Source organism: Engraulis encrasicolus, chromosome 16 (genome assembly GCF_034702125.1).
Source record: "Engraulis encrasicolus isolate BLACKSEA-1 chromosome 16, IST_EnEncr_1.0, whole genome shotgun sequence".
In the NCBI taxonomy this organism is placed as follows: Eukaryota; Metazoa; Chordata; class Actinopteri; order Clupeiformes; family Engraulidae; genus Engraulis; species Engraulis encrasicolus.
In genome coordinates this window covers 13,327,153-13,347,573 of record NC_085872.1, presented here as the reverse complement: position 1 = coordinate 13,347,573, position 20,421 = coordinate 13,327,153, and the positions used below count along the sequence as shown (strand labels likewise).

At 43.9% G+C, this 20,421-nt stretch overlaps 2 protein-coding genes across 3 annotated transcripts; one reads left to right on the top strand and one right to left on the bottom strand.

Moving 5' to 3' along the window:
- Positions 1-1,666: 1,666 nt before the first annotated feature.
- On the bottom strand, positions 1,667-4,674 carry si:ch211-113e8.11 (uncharacterized). The gene is made up of 2 exons (XM_063220198.1): positions 4,381-4,674; positions 1,667-3,606 (listed from the first exon to the last, which is right to left on the bottom strand). The coding sequence occupies exons 1-2, from the start codon at positions 4,452-4,454 to the stop codon at positions 2,877-2,879; spliced, it is 804 nt and encodes a 267-aa protein (XP_063076268.1). The 5' UTR covers positions 4,455-4,674; the 3' UTR covers positions 1,667-2,876.
- Positions 4,675-5,667: 993 nt separating this feature from the next.
- On the top strand, positions 5,668-10,429 carry cntf (ciliary neurotrophic factor). 2 transcript variants are annotated; one of them, XM_063220197.1, is made up of 4 exons: positions 5,668-6,004; positions 8,773-9,093; positions 9,705-9,869; positions 10,167-10,429. In XM_063220197.1, exons 1-4 carry the CDS (start codon positions 5,903-5,905, stop codon positions 10,194-10,196), a joined length of 618 nt encoding a protein of 205 aa, XP_063076267.1. In that variant the 5' UTR covers positions 5,668-5,902; the 3' UTR covers positions 10,197-10,429. The 2 variants fall into 2 exon arrangements, with proteins under 2 accessions (XP_063076267.1, XP_063076265.1); XM_063220195.1 differs by having other exon boundaries at positions 9,705-10,429.
- Positions 10,430-20,421: the final 9,992 nt, after the last annotated feature.

The window sequence follows — 20,421 nt, the reverse complement described above, 5'->3', positions numbered from 1 at the left end:
ATGGTTGATGCTCTTGGGGAATGGACATTTTATTTCCATAAACCATTAACCCTACTTATAGAGCAGCTACACATTCATGTCCACGGATGCGATGTAATAGTAAAAAAAAAAAACATTTAGCATAAAATCAAAGGATACCTTATCTATTGCTATCTTCATCATGTTCCCTGCAGTAGTCTGATTTAACATTAAAATAACAACAAAAGTTCATATCATTGCACACTCTATTACATAAAAGTTCATAAAGGTTGGAGCAGGCTTCACCCAACAATAATAAAGAACCTATGCATGGTGCGAGCTTTTCTCATTTTACACTCTATTACAGGAATTGCCTGTGGCCACCCATACTTCCTGTAATGAATTTATCAACCAAGCTGGCCAAGCTGAATATTCAATATCCCCCAAATTGGGACCAGTGAAAATTGAGCATTTCCAGCAACTCCTCTAGACCCACTGCTGTTGTCATTTGTTGTCTCTCATTGTTCTGTTGTTCCCCCTGTGTGCTGGTATTGTCTACATGTTTCTAATTTGTAAAGCGACTTTGAGTCATGAAATTGTATGTATTATTATTATTATTATTATTATTATTATTATTACTAATAATAACTCAAGGGGCAGGGTGAAAACACTATTTTTTTCTGGTCCCACTATGGTAACTAAGTCAGAGGACTGATTGTAGCTTTGACCAGTAGCCTACAGAGTAGGGCTGTAATGCTATTGTGTCGAACCGAGAAATCGTGATACACAGAGTCACGATACTGTATCGTGATACAAAGAGGCAGTATCGTGATATGCCCTTTTAACGTTTTGATACCCATCTGCCCGAAAACAACCACATGATATGAAGTGATAGTGCTTCCAAGCATCATCATTATTATATAGAAACTTTTAAAAATGATGTGTAGTCTCTTGTAATCTATTCTACCTTTGAACTATCATTGTTTTCATTCATAAAGATTATAATGTTGGCAAATGTAAAATCGAGGGGTGTATCGAACCGTAGGTCATAAATCATGATACAAACCGAATCGTGAGTTGAGTGTATCGTTACAGCCCTACTACAGAGCCATTTCATAGATGTGGGTTAAGCCTGCCTGCCTGCCTGCCTGGCCGGCCCTGAGAACTCTGAAATTACAACGACTTGGCCAGACAAAGGCTCACAGAGCTATGTGGTGGTGATAGCTGGGCTAAAGGTAAAAATGCTGAATTGTATGTACATCACAGACAGTCTTTTGCTTAATATTTTTTACCAACTCCGTAGCCCAATAATGCATGCCGTTCCAACAGTGGAATGTTGGAATAAGACAAGCAGGAAAGTTGACAAGGGGGACAAAGGGGTCAGTTGTCCTGGGCCCAGGTAAAAAAAGGGGCCCAGACTTGGGTCCTCATTACATTGTATGACCTGAGAGTTGGGGCCCTTTTACATGATTTGCTGCCAAAGCTGACAGCGGCCCTGTAGACAAGTCTTTGAAAAGTTAACTACCATAGTACTACACTATTAAGACATTATACAGGGCCTTTAGTAATGCTCTATAACTTGATACTTGCCATTCTGGTAACAGCAAATTTATAACGCTGTGTTTTAACAGCTAAGACCTACCCTACAATTAACTCTAATACAAGCTCCATTGTAAAAAAAAAAAAAAAAACACTGGGAAAGAATATCCAACACTGAAAAGTGATGTATTGCCATTTTAAACAATAAAACAGTGTCTCACAGATTTTACTGTCAGCGTGAGCAAAAAAAGATATTTGTATCACAAAAAAACTTGAACCTGTGCAATGGCTGGAAGTAGGTGTGAATGTGGTAATAAACCAAACAGTAGCAAATTCTCATTGGAAGTTACGGGGGGGAAAACATGGTCAGTCACACAGCCCTGAGCGATGTAACAGTGGCTGTGGAATGGACAGAGGGGGTGGATATGGATGGACAAACTGCAGTTTTTCCTGAAATATGCATAATTTCATGGCCATCACTGGTCCAGAGCATAGACCCAGGCTGTGTCTCAAATCACGCACTTATGCACTTTGGGCACTGTTTTTCAGTGCCTAGGGCGCTCACGCTGAAAATTTCAGTTGAGCCAGTGCACTGAAAGTGCCAGGATGATCCCCTAACAATGGCGGAAAAATGCAGTGCTTGAATGATGGACACTGCACACACTAAACGGCGGCCATGTTGACGGAGGAAATGTGGCATTCAGTTCAGTAGAAGAGTTTGGTCAACAGTCTCCTAATTCTGTAAGTAATGTTGATGGGACACCAACCTTTTCATGCCAATCAAAGTATTGTATGTGTGATTGTTGTCCTTTGGGGTGAAGGAAATGGAAATACAAGCACCAGACGCTGTGCAATGTAAACAGTAGCCAACTCATATTTTGGCGAGCTAATGCCATGCTCAGCCGTCACTTCCAGCGAGTTCACAGTGCATAGTGCTCAAAAATTTTCCACGCCACTATGCACTAAAGACCTCAGTGCACTGTGTACTGACTGTCAGTGCACTGACATAAGTGCGTGATTTGAGACATAGCTCCAGTCAGCATCTTTGGCACACCCTTGAAACTGCATGTTTTCCCCTTCAAATGCTCCACCCATGGTCGTGCAGTACCAATCACTGCCAGTCATCAGGCATATTAATTAGCTGATACATACCAGTCATCAGGCATATTAATTAGCTGATACATACCATACAGCGGGTGGAGCATTCGGAGGGGAAAACAAACCATTTCATGAGCGGGCCCAGAGTTGCCGACTGGGTCTATTTTGTTGCCTTGGTATAACAAAACTGTTTATACTATTACATCCTTTATAATAATGCTAATCTAAAACCAATGTACTAATACTCTTATTTTGTTTACAGCATTGGATGGAGTGTCACATCAGAAAGGGGTGTATCTGTCCTTCTGCCTCTGCATGTTAAACTGCTTCAGTGCCTTCTTGGGAGGAATAAGCGTGTTACTGAGCCCGGGTCTTTTCTTCCTGGCTCGCTCCTCTTCTGTCCCATCCTCCTCTTGCCCTCGTCTGAGGAATGAAGTAGTAGTCTGAGAGTCAGGGGTTTGAGGAGGAGGAGGTGCCGCCTGCGTTAGGCCAGTCGTGTCTGAGCCGGCCTCCGTCCCGTCCTCCTCCGCCGTCCCCATGCAGGCCAGTGCTGCGGTGCTTTGGAGATCACTGTCGTGGGCGTACTTACAGCGGCTGCCAAATCGGCAGCGGCCGTCCTTTCTGTAGGCTATGCACATTTTCTTACCGCCGATCTCTGTAGGTCTGGCCTGCAGTGTCAGTGGCACGTGCTTCTGCAGTACGTTTAGCCGCTCGTCGGCCCGTTCCTTGAATGGGTTGGCGAAAACGCTACTGCCCACCAGGCCACCACCTCCAAGAGGTGGCGGCGGCAGCTTGCTTGCTTTTGCAGTGGATGCATCAGTGGGAGGCACCTTAGTGATGTGCTGCATGATGGGCGTTAGAGGCTTGGCAAGAGAGTCGTCATCACTCTTCGCCTCCTCTTCGCCGTCTTCAGAATCGCTGGAAGCAGAGCCTCCTGATTCCACCAGGAAGTTGCGTTCCTTTGTTGTTGTCTTTGGGGCCATTTCGATCTTCCCATGTTCCCTTTCTCTCCTATGGGGACACCAATCCACAAAATAAGCTCAAGGAAAGACAATCATGTATTTGCATTAAAACCATGGGGTGGAGATCACTGACAAGTGGCTAGACTAGTTTGGTCAACTCTCAAAACAGATTAATTCTCCAAGTGGTATTCTAGATTTGTTTAACCTGGAAAGTGGTTGTAATTACAGTGCTTTGTATGACTAGGTCTTTATTCTAATTTGTTCATAGGCCTATAATGGTACGCTACTGATTGGTTAATGTATTTTGCATATAGGCATATGATTGAGCATCATGGTGGTTACTCCTTCACTCATGCAGATCATTCCTTTTTGTAACTACCAGCACATGTAATGACTAACCTGCCATTGTATTTTGAGGGGGTTACCAAAGATTATCTGCAGTAATTATTGGCAATAGTGGGGATATCTCAAAAGATGCTCCGATGGGACGTGGCGGGCCAAAATAACACACCATAGCAGTATATTATATCCGAAGAGTCGCTTAGCTTACACGCGCGCACCTAACAAACAGTAGGCTACGTTGAATCGACACTAGGCTATTTCCAATAACTGAACTGTCCCGTTTGACTTGTGCAGTGTATGCGCGTCAAGGTGTCAAGATATGTGGGCAAAGTTATTCAAAGCAAGTCTGACGCTCAGTGTAATCTGGTGAATATTTTATGTAGGATGTAAGTTGTCCTGTGCCAAATGCAGTGTGCTAAAGTTTGAAGGTGTAGGTTGGTGTTATATAACAGTTTAAAAAATACAATCCTTGATAACTTACTCTTGGCGGCATTTGCTCACATCACTGTCGCTATCAGAATCAGACGACACCCCATAACAAACGAGAGAGTTCATAACCTGTGTGTTGATGAGAGTGCTAGCTAGTCCACCAGAAACTGTTATTAGAACAAAACGTCTCCAACCAAAACTCGGTGCTCAAAGAACTATTGTGCAAACGCGTATCTCTTCCCTTTGCGCCGGGTATATCAGGGCTTAAGACACCCTTCAAATGTAATATCTAGGTCGGGTTGATCCGATACTGTGCTACATGAGATGCGGATGTTACCCTCCCTCCACACACAGTTGCTCTCTCTCTGTGCGTGTCTTTGCTCTGGGCTACAAATCTGCCACCACGCGAACTGGAGTGGTAATTACATGAAATAAAGAAGGGAAATGTCACTTCGACTTGTTAGGACATGTCTGACCTTTTTCTGATCTGGATACATTTTAGAATTCTCGAAAAACCGGTATCTGTCTGTGGCAAAGGTTTAATTATTTTAGTGGGCTTAACTATGGGATCAAAAATAGGAACTTATAGCTTTTAAATAAAACGATGATGTCATGGGGTTGTGGGCAGCTCTATTTTCCTGCACGTTTGTTGAGAAGGCCTAGAGCTACTGCACATGAAATGAAGCGTAGAATGCTGGTAGCGAGGTGTGTGTGTGTGTGTGTGTGTGTGTGTGTGTGTGTGTGTGTGTGTGTGTGTGTGTGTGTGTGTGTGTGCGTGCGTGCGCGGCGCGCGCATGAGGTTTTTAATAATTCAACGCGTAAATACTACTAAAGTACAAACAATGACGTGTTGTGCGTGAGTGCGCGCGCGCGTGTGTGTGTGTGTGTGAGAGAGAGAGGGGGGGGGGTGTTAGCATGTCACAAAACTGAGGGATTAGCCACAGTAACCCCCCCCCCCCCCATAGCCTACAGTATGTAACCACATCCAAAAACAATCTCTCTCCATACTCACTCACTCACTCTCTCTCTCTCTCTCTCTCTCTCTCTCTCTCTCTCTCTCTCTCTCTCTAAATGTATGTAGTATTAGGCCTACATGTAGGCCTTGTGTATGCAGATGTTTAAATTGCTTCACTTTCGAATATCTAGCTATGGACAATAGAGGAAAATCTCAAAGCTCCTCAGCCGGAAGAATTTCATGCGGATAGTTTACTGTGTCAGAATAATTGCTAGTCTAAAGTACTGTGCGCAGTGGGACTCCACCCATCACGTCCCGTTAAATTCAAAGCACCTCAATCCTAGGGGGAGGAGAGAGAATTAGGAATTCAATAAACGCGTGGGCAACTTTTGGTATGGTTACCTATCCAAAAGTGCGAAGGATGCCTATGCATTTGACCACAGCTAAATGACTGAACTTTGCTTAACATACGTGTACATCTTCTCTTGGAAGAGTCAACACTTGCTGAGACGTCGGATAGCCAATTAATTAGGCAAGAAGTCTTGTTGGTCGCATGTGGCACTCGGGATTGTGAAGAATTGAAGGCATTGCGCACCTCTCAGAACTCGTGGAATTCCTTATGGCTGGAAAGGGAGAAAACGGCAAAGGAGCGTACCGAGGCAAATCTGTTCAGCTTGCCCGGCTGCTGAATGCCGAAAGCGTCCGACTGTTGGACCTTTATGTGAGTAATAGCCTACATTAGTTAGATCCCGTTAGATTTAATCTCACTTCAAGCGATTTCTTATATTTCTCTGCGTAACGCGCGTCTTGTGTCATTTTTGCGCAGACAGAGGCTAATTAATGAATGTATGTATATAGGGCCTATTTGTTTTACATTTATTTCAGAATTAAATGCAAGCTATTTTGAATTTGAAGTAAAGTTATATGCCATGGGCCACCTGTGAGTTCTTTGTTGTAATTTCGCTCCTTCCACATTGTCCGCTACGGCGTGGGCACATTGTAGGGAGAGTTAGGAGCAAGGGAGCGGCTTGGAATGTAACCTTTTAAAACATTACCACAGAGATCTCTTTCCCGGTAGAACTATAAACCTTTGTTTTTTAGAAAGCCGCAGATTGCTCCTCCTCGGATGACGCAACTCATTAATTTGTTCTCTCGATCCTTCCAGGTGCGCAAATACGCAGGCTTTCCAAGTCGGTGTTACAATTCACGAAAACTCGATACCACTTTGATCACCTTACCATGTGTCCTCACAAAATGAGGCGAGGCCAACTAAAAGGAGATTACATTAAATAAACATTAATTAGGCGTACCCTAAGTCATCAAGGTTCCTGAATTTCCCCCTGGGGATTAGTAAAGTTACTCTACTCTACTCTACTCTCCAAGAACCAGATAGTTAAAGACAGAATATACCTTTAATGACAGGACATTTTTAGATCTCCACCTGTTCTCTTGTTTTGATTAGGCTACAAGAAAGTCTGTAGGCTATCTCGGTCTTTACCAAAATCCACACACTGTTTTGTGACTATGAAATACACACTGTAAAAGGTATGCAACTGACGCTCATCTTCAAAAAGAGAGCGGAGAGGAGACAAACGCACTCTTTCTCTTTCTCTTACCCTCACCCATAACCAGGGTTTAAATTGGGGCGGAGCCCTCCGGAGCGCAGCTCCGCCTCCTCACCTCCGAGGGACAGCCAAACGGAGCTGCGCTCCTGCTGCCCCACCCTCAGTGTATTCACAGTTCATATTTTCACCTCTTCTTGAAATATCATATTTTTATGAAAGTTTTCCAGTGATAGCAACATAAAACAATATTAAGGGACTCCCGCATTATTTCAGTTATTATGCATCTGCATTCTGCACATGCGCTGCGAGACGCAACAATTTGAGTTTGTAGCAACGTTGCAACTTTGCAACAGTTGAGGGGTCCGGAGCGCTTGCTCTTTCTCACAGCTAGAACTACTCCGCTTCGAGTTTGTCACTACTTCAAGCCTGTCCTCCTTTCATGTTCAATGTGCAAAGTTAGTAGGCTAGATACCTTTTACAAAACGGAGGTAAGCTGTCATTTCATTTGATATCGGCTAGCTTTCAGGCAAAGTTAACCAAACAGTCATGCAGAATAGCGTGGTGTCTGCCTACTTTAACAGCAGTTTGTTAATGGGGGAAAATCAACATCAAGTTTGGGATTTCCGTCCATTGTTCTGTCAGAATGTGTAGCCATTTGGTTGCAGGTTACTTTTATGTAGGCTTAAACATGCCAGGAATGTATTAAACGTTTTTAGACAGTAAGCAAATGACAGGGATTCCTGCGTGTCCATCCCAGCTTTGCGTGTAGAGTAGTGCACCGTCTCTCTCGCGCTAGAAATGCTGCAGCAAGTTCCAATCTATTGCCGCCTTTTGCCAAAGTTATTGCTTTGCAAAAAAGCATTTACTTAATGCGACTGAAGTGTAATTAAAACATATGTATATGTATATGTAATTAAAACATAACTATACTACTGAAATAAGAACGCCCAATAATCAGTCAGCCAAAGGGGCAATCTGTAAAGAAAAGACGTGTCCGAGTGAGAAGATTCTCTGCAGACTCCGCCTGATTTAAAGTGACAGTGCACAATTTCACGCACTGTAATAGAACAGCATAGCCTAAGCATGCATTTTTATTCTTTTAACTTTGTTACTTATTAGGCATAAAACCTGCTAATAAATGCATGCTAAACCCATGACATTATAGGAAAATTAAAATCAATCATATGATCTTTTAAAACAAATTGTTATTCACATCAATAATATGAGTTCTTAATTGTCTTAGGTCTACTCCTTTGTAGCTTGATGGTGCAGTGATGGTGGTCAGAATTAAAACTTTTTTGCCCCTGTACTGACAGTCCAATAGCATACTGTTGCCAACTGACAGGAGAGAATATTAAAAAGTAGGCTACATAAATGCATCAGGTGTGATACTGGTCTAACTATTCCTATTTTTTAGCAACCTAATACAGTGAAGAGGGAATGAGGGTACCTTGCTGTTTTTCTCATAACTGAGTAATACATTGATTTATGTATGATATTAATTATGGGCAATAACTTCATAGAATACATGTATTTGCCTGATGGGGCGATGTAAAAAAAAAATTAAAAAAAATTAAAAAGCTATTTTGACCGCGAGTGAAGGGCTCCCCCACCTCCCAAAAGCCAATTTAAACACAGACGCAAGCACACACATGTCAGGCCCTCCCTCCCCTTCCTCTAGTCTTCTCTGCTGACTGATCTCATCTAATATATTTCATTCACTGCCAGCGTTCCCTTTTTTCCACAACTTTCCATTAGAGATCACCATACAAGGCCTTCCGTGCGGTGCTATTCACGCCCAATGTCAGAATTATTCGTAGCCAGGAAACCTACCAGAACAAGCCTTTGCTTATTCTTTTGATACAGCTTCTTGCTAAACATCTTTTGTGATCTTTGTTCTTATGCTTCCATCCTTTATCTTCAGAAACAACGGGAGAGCTTTCCTCAAACAGCCATATCCGGCGAGCGTCTAGTGTCTGTGCCATGTCCGACACCACATCTTCCAATGGGGGAGAAGGTGTTGCTTGTTCACACTGCCCTTGGACAGTGCCAAGGCCTTCTGGATCGGGCCATAGTCCTGGAAGATACAGAAATGGGGCTGACTGGGGATAAAGACTGCAAAGAGTACCTGGGCCAGCGCAAGATCGTCAAGGAGAGGCTGGGGCACCTGTTGCAAAGCACGAGGGGCCTCCTAGTGGACGGAGTTGGAACCACAGCTGCAGTGGCAGGGCAAGCAAGGGCAGAGGTAACAGTAATGATGATGACTGCATCCTTTTTCATCCACGTGTACATTTTTAAATGAAAGATATTACAAAACTAAGGCTTATGGAAGTTATTCAGTTATTCTAATGAATAACTATAGTCAAATAATTGCTAACAACAACAACACGATAACATTGCAGGGAGGTGATGTGAAAATACATGAACACTAAGCTGTCTGTAAATATAAGCACCAGCTACTACATGCGGCTGGATGGATGGATGGATGGATGGATGGATAGATGGATGGATGGATGTACGAATGTACAGTGTGAAGTAGCCTATGGGTAGCTGCTAGCCATTGTTTCATTATTTTTTATTTTCTATTTTAATGTAATGATTGTGTGTGTGTGTGTGTGGGGGGGGGGGGGGGTATGTTTGTATGTCTTTTATAATTTATAGTTTATTCTTATCTGGACCTTAAGTCTGTGAATAAAGATTATTACAGTATTGTTATTATTATTATAAATACATATGTCAATGCCCTTAGTTTGGTTTACTTATTTCATCTTCTATTTTGATTATCTTTAATAGACAATCACTAGAAACAATACCATTCAAAGTCTCAGTACCGGTTTACTCTGCTCTTTAACACAGGAACCAGATGGAGGATTGTTCGCTTTGAAGGTGTGGATCTATCGCATCATACAGGACGTGGTTTACTGGACGAATATGGCCTCTGAAACCCTCCCGATGGCTCCCATGCAAGCAGTAACTCAGCCAAGGAAGATGGCAAAAATTAGAAGGAAGGGGAAGAGAACAGTGCGTAGATACAAGAAGATAAGCCTACTCAAAGATCTACACTGCCCTACAAAGCAAAAAGGCAGTAACTGCGCTGTTGTCAAAAATGAGTTACTATGACTTCAATGACATATATATATATCAAAACATTAATTTAAATAAATGGATTAATCTGCATAAAAGGTGGTAATATAAAGTAACAAAACTGCTGCATGTCAATAATGTCTCCAAAACTACTAAGACTGGATTGCAGTATCATTTTAAAGTCATTTTACTCAGTTTGGAGCTCTGTGCAGTTACTGCCTTTTTGCTTTGTAGGGCAGTACAGAAGTGATGGATATACTGTAGACTGGAGACGCAAGAAGGAACACATCATGGTGAGAATGAAGAGAGAAATCGAGGAACTGCCAGAGAAAAGTAATACGGTGGAGTGCCCAAGGATATGAATATCTTGTTAAGAACTTGTTACTGTACTTTGGTTTCAATTCTTTATCAGTGAGATTTATAGATTGCTTCTGCACATGTCTGAATCTGAAACTAATATGTTTGTGACCATTTCTATAAAGCCTATTCTACTGTGATGGCTATACTGTGACTGCTTTTTGTGTATCACAGCTGTGTGGCTGTTGCTGTCAGCATGCGTTTGGCATTCTAAAATGCTTAATGGCACAGTAAGTTTAAACACCAAATTGGGTGGCTTGTAATCTTGTACACTGAGTTTTTTTCTGAATTGGCATGGATCAGGCATGGATCAACATAAACTTAACATGTTGTGTTTTTTGATGTTGCACCATGTCAACATGCAGCACTGAATAGAAAGAGCAATAATGGATTTGGTGGATTCAAGTGGTTACACTTGCTCCTGTAAAGTGCAATAATAATCATTAGGAAACTACTTTAATAACTGCTGTTGTCACAACAGGTTTGTATTAACATGTACTGACAATATTAATACAGTTTTATTGACCTCACTTCATATTGGGCTGTTGAAGGACAGGGACTTTTTTTGAAGATATGTATGAAAATATGGGAGGACCTGGGTTAACAGTTTGTTTTAACCCATTTAAGCTTGATGCTGCACATACGCTGCATTGACCTAGGCACCTGGAGCGACATAGACGCTGCATTCAGGCTCTTGAGATTTGAGGGGGGTTTTTTTAAATGAAAATTGTGGGTGTGTTAGAGCTGAATGAACACATTCGAATGCAAGATGAGGGTCTTAGCTTTTAAATGCAACTTATTTCATGTTTTTATGTGCTTCGGAGGCTGAGATGTTTTGGTTTTTATGGGCAGATGGCACCTTTTCCTAAAAAGGGCTTGGGCATTCACCAGGCGTTTTTTTGCAAGTGCTTTAGGCTTAAATGGGTTAAATGGCAAGAATTTCATACATAACAATGTAAAACCAAAGAATTTATGTACGTGTTAAAGGTCCACCCATATACACACATATCACAGGAATTGTATGGGAGATGGTCACAGGCTACAGGGGTCTTCTGTATTGAACACTGACTCACTGTAATGTTTTGGGCCAGTGATATACTGTAGCTGGATAATATGTGTGTGTGTTGGCCTACATAGGATCTGCTGTGTTTCTCTTGCATGTAAAGACTCATCTCATTTCAATCGTGTCCCATCAAAATAAAAAGGTCAATTAGCAGCTGTGATCTTTTATCTGTTTTTCTGTGGTGTGGCAGCAATTGTATGTCATGCTGTTTAGATTTTAATTTTAGGATAAAATACATGATCTATGGGAGACACATTTTGACAAAGACATCCCAGCCTCATACCCTGTCTCTACATTTGATACATATATCGAACCTTTTTCATAGTTTGCAAAACAGTAAATTAATCTGTCAATGCAATTGTAACTATTAGATTAGCAAATCCAGATTACCTGTAAAATATATCTTGCTCAAAACTCTTGAGTTTATCTCTCAAAAGCACATATCTAATGAACATATGGGCAGTCATGGGTAAGCCGTTAGGACGTCAGACTTGTATCCCAAAGGTTGCCTGTTTGACTCTCAACCCACCAAGGAGTAATTTACCAGTGCTCTCCCTCATTGGTAGTCTGGTACTCTGAGTATGGTACCATGCCGCCTCACTGCTCCCCTGGGGTGCCATTGGGGGCTGCCCCCTTGCACAGTTGAGGCATAAATGCAATGCTGTTGTGTGCAGTGTGCTCTTGTGTGTCACAATGGGAGTTGGAGTTAACCTGTTGGGCTTTCGCTTTCATATAGGCCAACGGTGGGGAACCTTTTTCATTCGAGGGGCCACTTCAAATTCCAACAAGGCCCGCAAAAGTCCTCAGAGGGCCGTACTATGAGCACAAACCAGGATTTACCTCTGCACTTTAGGCCAATATCGGAGGCAGCCACCTTTAAAACAGATCCCACCTTCTCTAGATCCCCTGAATATAATTTAATAGTATTGCAAATATACTTTCTAAGAGTCCTTTACAAAATATGTCATACTGTGTTTCATGTGAAGCTGCATAACATTAAAATCACATCAGGGGCCGGATAAAACAGCCTCAAGGGCCGCAAACGGCCCACAGGACATAGGTTCCCCACCCCTGATATAGGCCTACTAAGTGCCATCAGAATGACTAATCTTTGTGTCGTTATTTCAAACATAAGCACAGCAGTGTTAGGATGCAAACATATCCAGTTAAACAAGTCAAGAAAGAAAGAAGGCTATAATTAATTCTCAGGTCGAAACATTGTGTTATTAAACTGGGATCAGCAACAGTGTGCAGAATTTCCCTCTTTCTACTCACACTGTGATTGGTGGTGCCTGGGGCTAGACCAAGCCAGGCTTTTATTTTCTGTTAACCCATTTTAGCCTGATGACTCGTATGTGTTGTTTACCCTTTGATGTCTGAAGACACATACATGCTGCATTCAGATTCTGGAGGTTTTAGCTTTTTTTAAATAAAAATGTGGGTATGTTACAGCTGAATGAACCCATTGTAATGCAAGATGAGGGTCTTGGGGTTTAAATGCAACTTATTTGATGTTTTTATGTGCATCAGAGGCTAAGATATTTAGGATTTTATAGGCTGAGGGCAACTTTCCCGACAAGGGCTTAGGCATTCAGCAGACGTTTTTTGCATGTGCTTCAGGCATCAATGGGTTAAATGAGTGTTGAGAAACGATACCAAACTGTTGGTAGGCCATCACTTGAAAGTGAAGTGAAACATGAAAGCCCAACTGGAAAAGAAACTCCAACTCCCATTGTCATTTTGACACAGCACTCGACAGCACACAAGTGTTCACTGCACACGGCACACAACGAAATTGCATTTATGCCTCAGCCGTGCAAGGGGGCAGCCCCCAATGGTGCCGCCAAGGGAGCAGTGCGACAAGTTTTATTGTATAAAATAAGCCAACTTTGTCCCCCTACAGAGGTCAACAGGACATAGCTGGACAGCTGTCTCAAAATCTCCCTTTGTGTCTTGTAGCCAAACACAGATTACACGGTGGCCAGAAGTCACCATGCTATATAGAGTAGAGTATCATGTATTGATCCCAGGAAGTAGCATACGTACAGAAGACATTACACATGAGACGTTACACACATCCTTACACATATATTAAGCATATAGGCCTACTGTATAGCTCACTCTTACATACATTCAGCCCAAGGCATCTCTCTCTCTCTCTCTCTCTCTCTTTCTCTCTCTCTCTCTCTCTCACACACACACACACACACACACACACACACACACACACACACACACACACACACACACACACACACACACACACACACACACACACACACACACACACACACATGCACACACCAAATTATAAAGTGTCCACAGTGTCACATGTGCCTTAGCTGAGTGGCACATACCTAACAGCCAAGACAGTGACCAACAAATATGAGAACCTCTTACCACCAGAGAGCAGTATAGTACACGTCTGAACTAACCAACTACTGTGAACAAAGAACTTGAACATGTCTGAACTAAACATGCCATTTGTCAGTCTAAAATGAACCTTTTTTCGCTGTAAACACACATCACACCACAAAGTTGACATGTTTTTCCCCCACAAATAACACAGTAAACAATTACAGTCAATGACAATTCTTTTTGGTCATGAATTCATTACCTGTGCATATCCCTCTTAGCCAGTCATGTTCTCAACAAAAACAGTAGGCCTACTGGTACTGCTTAAGGACAAATCATTAATGTACAGTACCTTTAAGTTACTGTTCAATCCCGGACCCAGACACAGTGGCCTGGACTGAGAGGTGGGAGTGGTTTGGCTCTGTGACGGGTGTCTACTAAAGGCTCTTTTCCACTGCAGGTGTTATAGTAGGCCTACAGCTCGACACAGCACGACTTGGCCGACACTTTTTGCTTCTCGAGCTCAATCGAAAAACAGAAAGTGGCGGCCTAGTCGTGCTGTGTTGTGCTGTAGGCCTACCAAAAAAACGGCAGTGGAAAAGAGCCTGAAGTTTGTTTTTTTGTTTCAGCTGTGACTAGCTGTCACAATAACCGGTATAGCGTGAAACTGAGGTAAAAAGTGCTGACAATAACAATTACCACTTGAATTTACCGTACCGAACACCTTGACACCGTGAGCCTTACCGACCTTTCATCCAAGTCTGCACTCTTTGTCGCCTAACAGCTAATGTCAATGCTGGAATCATAGTGAGTTGCTGAAGTAATTTCTACGATAAAAAATTACAAACTGCGACCATTTCTTCCTCATAACTTCAACAGTGGAGTACTGTTGTAAGCCTCAAGTGTGTGGGAACCCTGGCTGGTAAGGCCGACCGTCTCCCACAGCCAGGGAAGCCGACAAGGGGGGACAAAGGGGTCAGTTGTCCCGGGCCCAGGGAGATGGGGGCCCAACAATGGGTCCTCATTTACATAATGAATGTATTGGGAGGGGGGCCCTTTCAGTTGTCTTTGTCCTGGGCCCAGACAAAGCTGTCAGCGGCCCTGACCACAGCCTTTGCCATGGACACCTGACCTCACCTGGCACCCAGAATCCTATTGGTGACCGAGGACTTTGGCAGCTGGATCCCACATACACTGTATACACTATGTCCCTTTTGTTATTACAGGGCGAATTGCAGTAGCCTGATTGTCATCGACTTTCAAATCTCATCGAGACTTGGTCTGACCAAGAGCATAACAATTGCCGTTTCCCAAACGGCATGGTTGACCCTCCTCCCTAGGTTTGCTACTGTTTGACTGTTGTCAGACAAAGTGGGTGGAGTTCCCGATTTTTCGGGATATCAGAACCGATATTTGCCTTGCTCTTGGCCTGACTAGAAGCAACGCAGAAGGTGTTGCGTCACTAGGAGGGCGTGGTCTGGCTAGAATTCATTAACATTCTGCCGTGTATGAAGTCATCGACTCTGCAACTCTAATCTCAGCCGTGGGTATTTCCTATACACCCTCTTTCGAAAGCAACATTCAAATCACTAGACAAAAACGTATATCCTGAGATAAGGGCACTTTGGGGGGTATAGCTCCATAGGACTCTATTCATTCTGTACTCCAAAAAAGCGAGCGCCCCACATGGGAATAGAGTGGAACTACAACCAAACAGCCTCACTCAGAAACCAGAAATGAACCGTGTAGTTAGTACACCGAGTACGTCAGTGGCGCTTCTGTTACTAAAAGTTCTGTGGTATAATCAAGGTATGACCATACACCTGATAAAGACAGCTTGAGGTCAAAACGTTGCCGGTGAGCATCAACTGTGTGCATATTTTTCTTCTTTTTCTTCACATTCTTTGTTTGATCCAGCACCTGTTTTATTGGATGTGCGTGCATTCTGGATACTTTTTGTTTTTCCATCAGGCCAGAAGATTTTTACCTGTACTGGCTAGCACTCTGCTAATATAAATCTCATATTAGCCTCATAAATAAACCTTGTTCACTCAATGTATTATAACCTAAAAAAAACTTTTAAAAAATCTAATTATGACCTCAAGCTAGTCTTTTCTGATTAGTTTTGAATGTAAATATGTAATATTTAGGGGCAAAATATTATATGAAAAAAATGCTCACCCTCCTGACCTGAACACTGTAAAAATTGGATGGTTCCTCAAAGAATCCTCAACTGGTTCGTGGAGGAACCCAACGACGATGCCCTGAGGAACCCCAGAGGTTCTCCAAAGAACCTTAAAGTACTTGTTTGAACCCCAAAGAGCCCCAAAATAATCTTTAGTTTAAGGGTTCTTTAGTTTGCAGCTGCACTAAAAACTGGATGGTTCCTCAAAGAATCCTCAACTGGTTCGTGGAGGAACCAAACAAGAACCCTAAAGACTCCCAAAGAAACTTTAGGGGTTTTTCAGTTTGCAGCTACACCAAAGACCCAACAATGGTGCCCTGAGGAACCCCAGAGCTTCTCCGAAGAACCTAAATGGTCTTCTAAGACCCCCAAAGAACCTTAAGTTTAGGGTTTTTTTTTGTTTTCAGCAACACTAAAAACTGGATGGTTCCTCAAAGAATCCTCAACTGGTTCATGGAGGAACCCAGCGACTGTGCCCTGAGGAACCCCAGAGGTTCTCCGAAGAACCTAAATGTTCTTGGAAGAATCCAATGGTTCCCCAGAGAACCCGGTTCTTCCACAGTGGCAAAAGGATTATAGACATGGGATGTCTTACTTACATCATCAGAGGGGAGTCACTTTCTTCTTCTACGGTCAGTCCTGGGGGCATGGTAAAGTGCAATGCCACTACTGCCAGGGTTGGAGTGTGGAACAGGTTATGGGACACGTGATTTTTTGTCAGCTGTTCTTAATTATCCCCCGCAATTAATGCTGACTGGCAGCTGCTGCTAATTTGGCAACAAACTGAACATTGGCAACCGGACATACTCTTTAGTGACAATGTTTATCCATCATGGTGTCGGACCCACCACAGCCCATGCGCACCGTGTTTTCAGGCTAAGCCCCCATACCAAAGAGGGTAGAATAATACTGCCCTTAAAGGTTATACCAAATTAGGTATCTGACTATTATCTGACTATTATCTGAGTGGTGGCGCACTAGATGCAGCGGCCCTGGAATACATGTACAGTGTATTCTAAAACGCTATTTCGTTGTCAAATTCATTAGTCAATGACAATAAAAAGCTCTTGATTCTCTCTTGATTCTTGATTCTTGATTCTATTTAGCCAAGGAGCCAGACTCCAAACCCTGGAATCCACAGTCCAAGTCTAAGTCATGGTCACATCATCACACTCCCTTCCCTTTTCAGAAAGCACTTGGTTGCTCCACACACTCTCTCACCGTCACGCATGCTAAGAGCTTCATCTGAAAATCTCTTCGTCCGTGACATTTTTTGGCAAATTCTCAATTTTGTTCTCCCTTCCTAGCCAACTTCTGTGGTAGCTCATGGCTAGTTTCCTGCTAGCTAATTAGCTAGCTTTTCCTGAGGTAAATTAGCCTTCCACTTGACTGCCCTTGGTGGCATCTGGCTAATTTCTCGGTCTCCTTTCGTAGCCCACTCGACTCGGTTTGTAGCTAGGGTTATTCTTTGGTTTGACAATTAAGAAGTTGATGCCTAAAATGCACGCTCGTAAAGCTCAACGCAAGCGGGGCAGACCGGCTGCCCGGTAATGCCCAAAAGCTTGCGGCCTCGAAATAATGGGGTCAGACCCTCATCCCACCAGTACCATGTGCTTCGGCATCCCCCACGCCAAATAAGCATTAGATGGTGGCTCCTGCGAACTCTCCTATTGCGGCTACTTTACACACCATGTGCCGCAGAGCAGTGGACAATAGGAGTGCCCTGGCCCGCCCCGCCTCTGGCGGTGAAGCACTCGCTCATGGAAGGTCTCTTCCTCCCCCAAGCCGCACCTCCAGTGCGTCAAAGGCTGCCACCATTGCCTGACGTCATTGAGGACCTCCAAAAGACGTGGTGCACACCACTCTCAGCGGAAGTACCCATTTATGGTTTTGCAATGCTGGAAATGGAAGGCATGGAGAACGGCTGGGATCGTATGCCCCCTGTGGAGCTGTTCCTAGCCAATCACCTGGCCCCTTCATCCAGCTCAATGGCTCTGGCTCTCGCGCCCCCTAAGCTGCCGCGTAGATCGGACCGCCTCCTTACAGCCTCCGTACAGGTCTTCAGCACCATCGAGGTGTGCTGCCGCCTTCTTCTCAGACTATTTGGCGACGCTAGAGGAGGAGATGTCGGCTGCTCTAAAAGATGGAAGACCCATCGATGGGATATGGGCTGAGACCAGAACGGCTACCAATCTCATCCTGAGAGTCTCTATGTGCACGGCACAGGTGACGGGCAGGGCCATGGGCCTGGCAGCAGTGGGCCATGGGCCTCTATGGCTCAACCTCTCTTCCATGAGCGAAAAGGACAAGTCGGCTGTCCTCGACCACCCGCCCTCCCCCAATGGCCTCTTCGGCTCGGCCACGTACGAGGCTATCCAACAGTAGTTCTAAGTGCTTAAGAAGCAGCAACCTGCTTTTAAAACTTCGCTGTTCCGTCCGCCTCCATTGCCACCTTGCCCCTTCTCAGCCACTGACAACTCTCTGTGGGCAAGGCCCTCCACAAGTTCATGCGACGGGGACTCGCCTCAGGAGCCCCCTCGGGGCCCTCGACCCTCAGGGGACAGACGCCCAAGAACTTGGTTCAAACTGCCTTCTCCCCAGGACACACCCGGGACACATCAGATGTCACCCCAGTCCACAAGAGAGAAGAAGGGAAAGAGGCAGACCTAGCCACTAGCCTCATAGACTGTTCCACTTTCCAACGCTCCACTCGCGTCTTATCTGGAGATCTTGCACGTAAATCGTGTAGCGTGGAACATTTTGCGGTCCCCTACTCCCTACTGAGAGCGTAGCTAGGTGCGAGACGCTTAACTGCCATTGATGGCACAGGCTTGGGTCCATGGGTAATGCTGATGCCTGCTAAAACTAGAAGTTTGCCAATATCTAAATCGACTAGCGTGTCAAACTTCCTTTTGGTGCTCTCTCCTCACTCTGGCGCCACTGGACACACCAACTTGAGTGTCCAAGTTGCCCCAGTGCAGCACCAGCGCACTGAGCCCCTCCAAGCCAGTGGTACTCTAGCTATAGACAGGCCACGCCTTACTAGTGACGCAACACCAAGCCAGTGGTACTCTAGCTATAGACAGGCCACGCCTTACTAGTGACGCAACACCTTCGCGTTGCTTCTGGTCAGGCCAACAGCAATGTAAATATAGTTTCTGATCTCTTGAAAATGCGGGAACTCCACCCACTTTGTCGGACACCAGTCAACCAGTAGCAGACCTAGGGAGACAGGTCAACCATGACTTTTGGGAAACGTTAATTCTCATGCTCTTGGTCAAACCAAGTCGAAGATAATCAGACTACTCTAGCTATGCCTCTGGCCCGCTGCCTCACCTGTTGGGCGGAATGCACAAACTCAGGCCCGTTTCTAGGATTTTGGGGGTCCTAGGCAAAAGGGTTGTCAGGGCTCTAGGGCATTTTTTTTGGACAGGGGGCGCCTGACAGGATGGGCCAGACCATTTTTGGATGGCACTTCAGTCATTGTCACATAGCCTACCACTACCATTACAACATAATGTCACAGAATCCATGTAAACCTGATGGAACAAACAGGAAGTTACCTCATACCTAGACTGAGGCTATGCAGGGCAACACATGCATGAAGGGCAACGAATGCATAACAAGCAAGCATACACCAGCATTTTCTGTGAGGAAATGCAATCTGGTTATTATGATAACTTATCCCTACAGTTCATTTTATAAAACTTCATGAAGAAAGACCTGAGCAAATATAGCCCATTCAATTCAGTAGGCTCATAATTTCTCATGAAGCAGGCTAATTGAATGTTCTGTTGTTTACTGTAACTTGGCCTATCATGAGAGTAGCCTAGGCCTATAGGCCCAATCAGGTTTTTTGACCCTACCACCAAAATCATGATCTCCATTGCCAATCACAAAGTAGGTCTAATCTTTCCAACCAAAATCTAACCGAGGGTGGACCAATTGTGCAAAAGGAACTATTGACTAAAATCAGTAGGCGTACAGTCTAGAAACCCAAAGCTGAGACACTAATGAACAGGCACAGTGGGGGTTTTGGGGGATGTGATATTGTAAGCAAGAATTCTGTAATCAAGCCAAGGAGGGTCTCCCCCAGACGAGAATTTTTTGATAAAAACGCTCTCAAATGGTGAATTTTTAGCTGTTCAGACAATCTCCCTGCTTTCATTTTTATACCACGCAGCATTTCGTATTGCATCTATCACGCACTTGAAAATACAAGCCAAATGTTTGTGTTGTAATACCGCAGCATCAATTCACATTAAATGCATTCAACAATAGGCCAACATTTCACCACACCGCAGTCATCATTCCAGAAAGGGTGTGTGAATACTGTAGCGACCAAGGGACACTGAATAACCATGTACGTTCCTCCGTGGTTGACAACTGTGTCAATTATAGGGGACCATGTCCCAGTGCCCTTACCCTGCGTTGTCTTGACCACAGAATGTATCCCAACCTCTCACAGTAATCTAAACTGGCATCTGTGCAACATCCACCGAGAGAGATTATGTCGCTTCATTTTCAGT

Coding starts and splice junctions, on each gene's coding strand:
- si:ch211-113e8.11 (XM_063220198.1), bottom strand. CDS start 4,454: ATGAACTCTCTCGTTTGTTATGGGGTGTCGTCTGATTCTGATAGCGAC. Junction 3,607..4,380: donor GTGAGCAAATGCCGCCAAGA/GTAAGTTATCAA, acceptor GTGTCCCCATAG/GAGAGAAAGGGAACATGGGA.
- cntf (XM_063220195.1), top strand. CDS start 5,903: ATGGCTGGAAAGGGAGAAAACGGCAAAGGAGCGTACCGAGGCAAATCT. Junction 6,005..8,772: donor TCCGACTGTTGGACCTTTAT/GTGAGTAATAGC, acceptor CTTTATCTTCAG/AAACAACGGGAGAGCTTTCC. Junction 9,094..9,704: donor CAGGGCAAGCAAGGGCAGAG/GTAACAGTAATG, acceptor TCTTTAACACAG/GAACCAGATGGAGGATTGTT.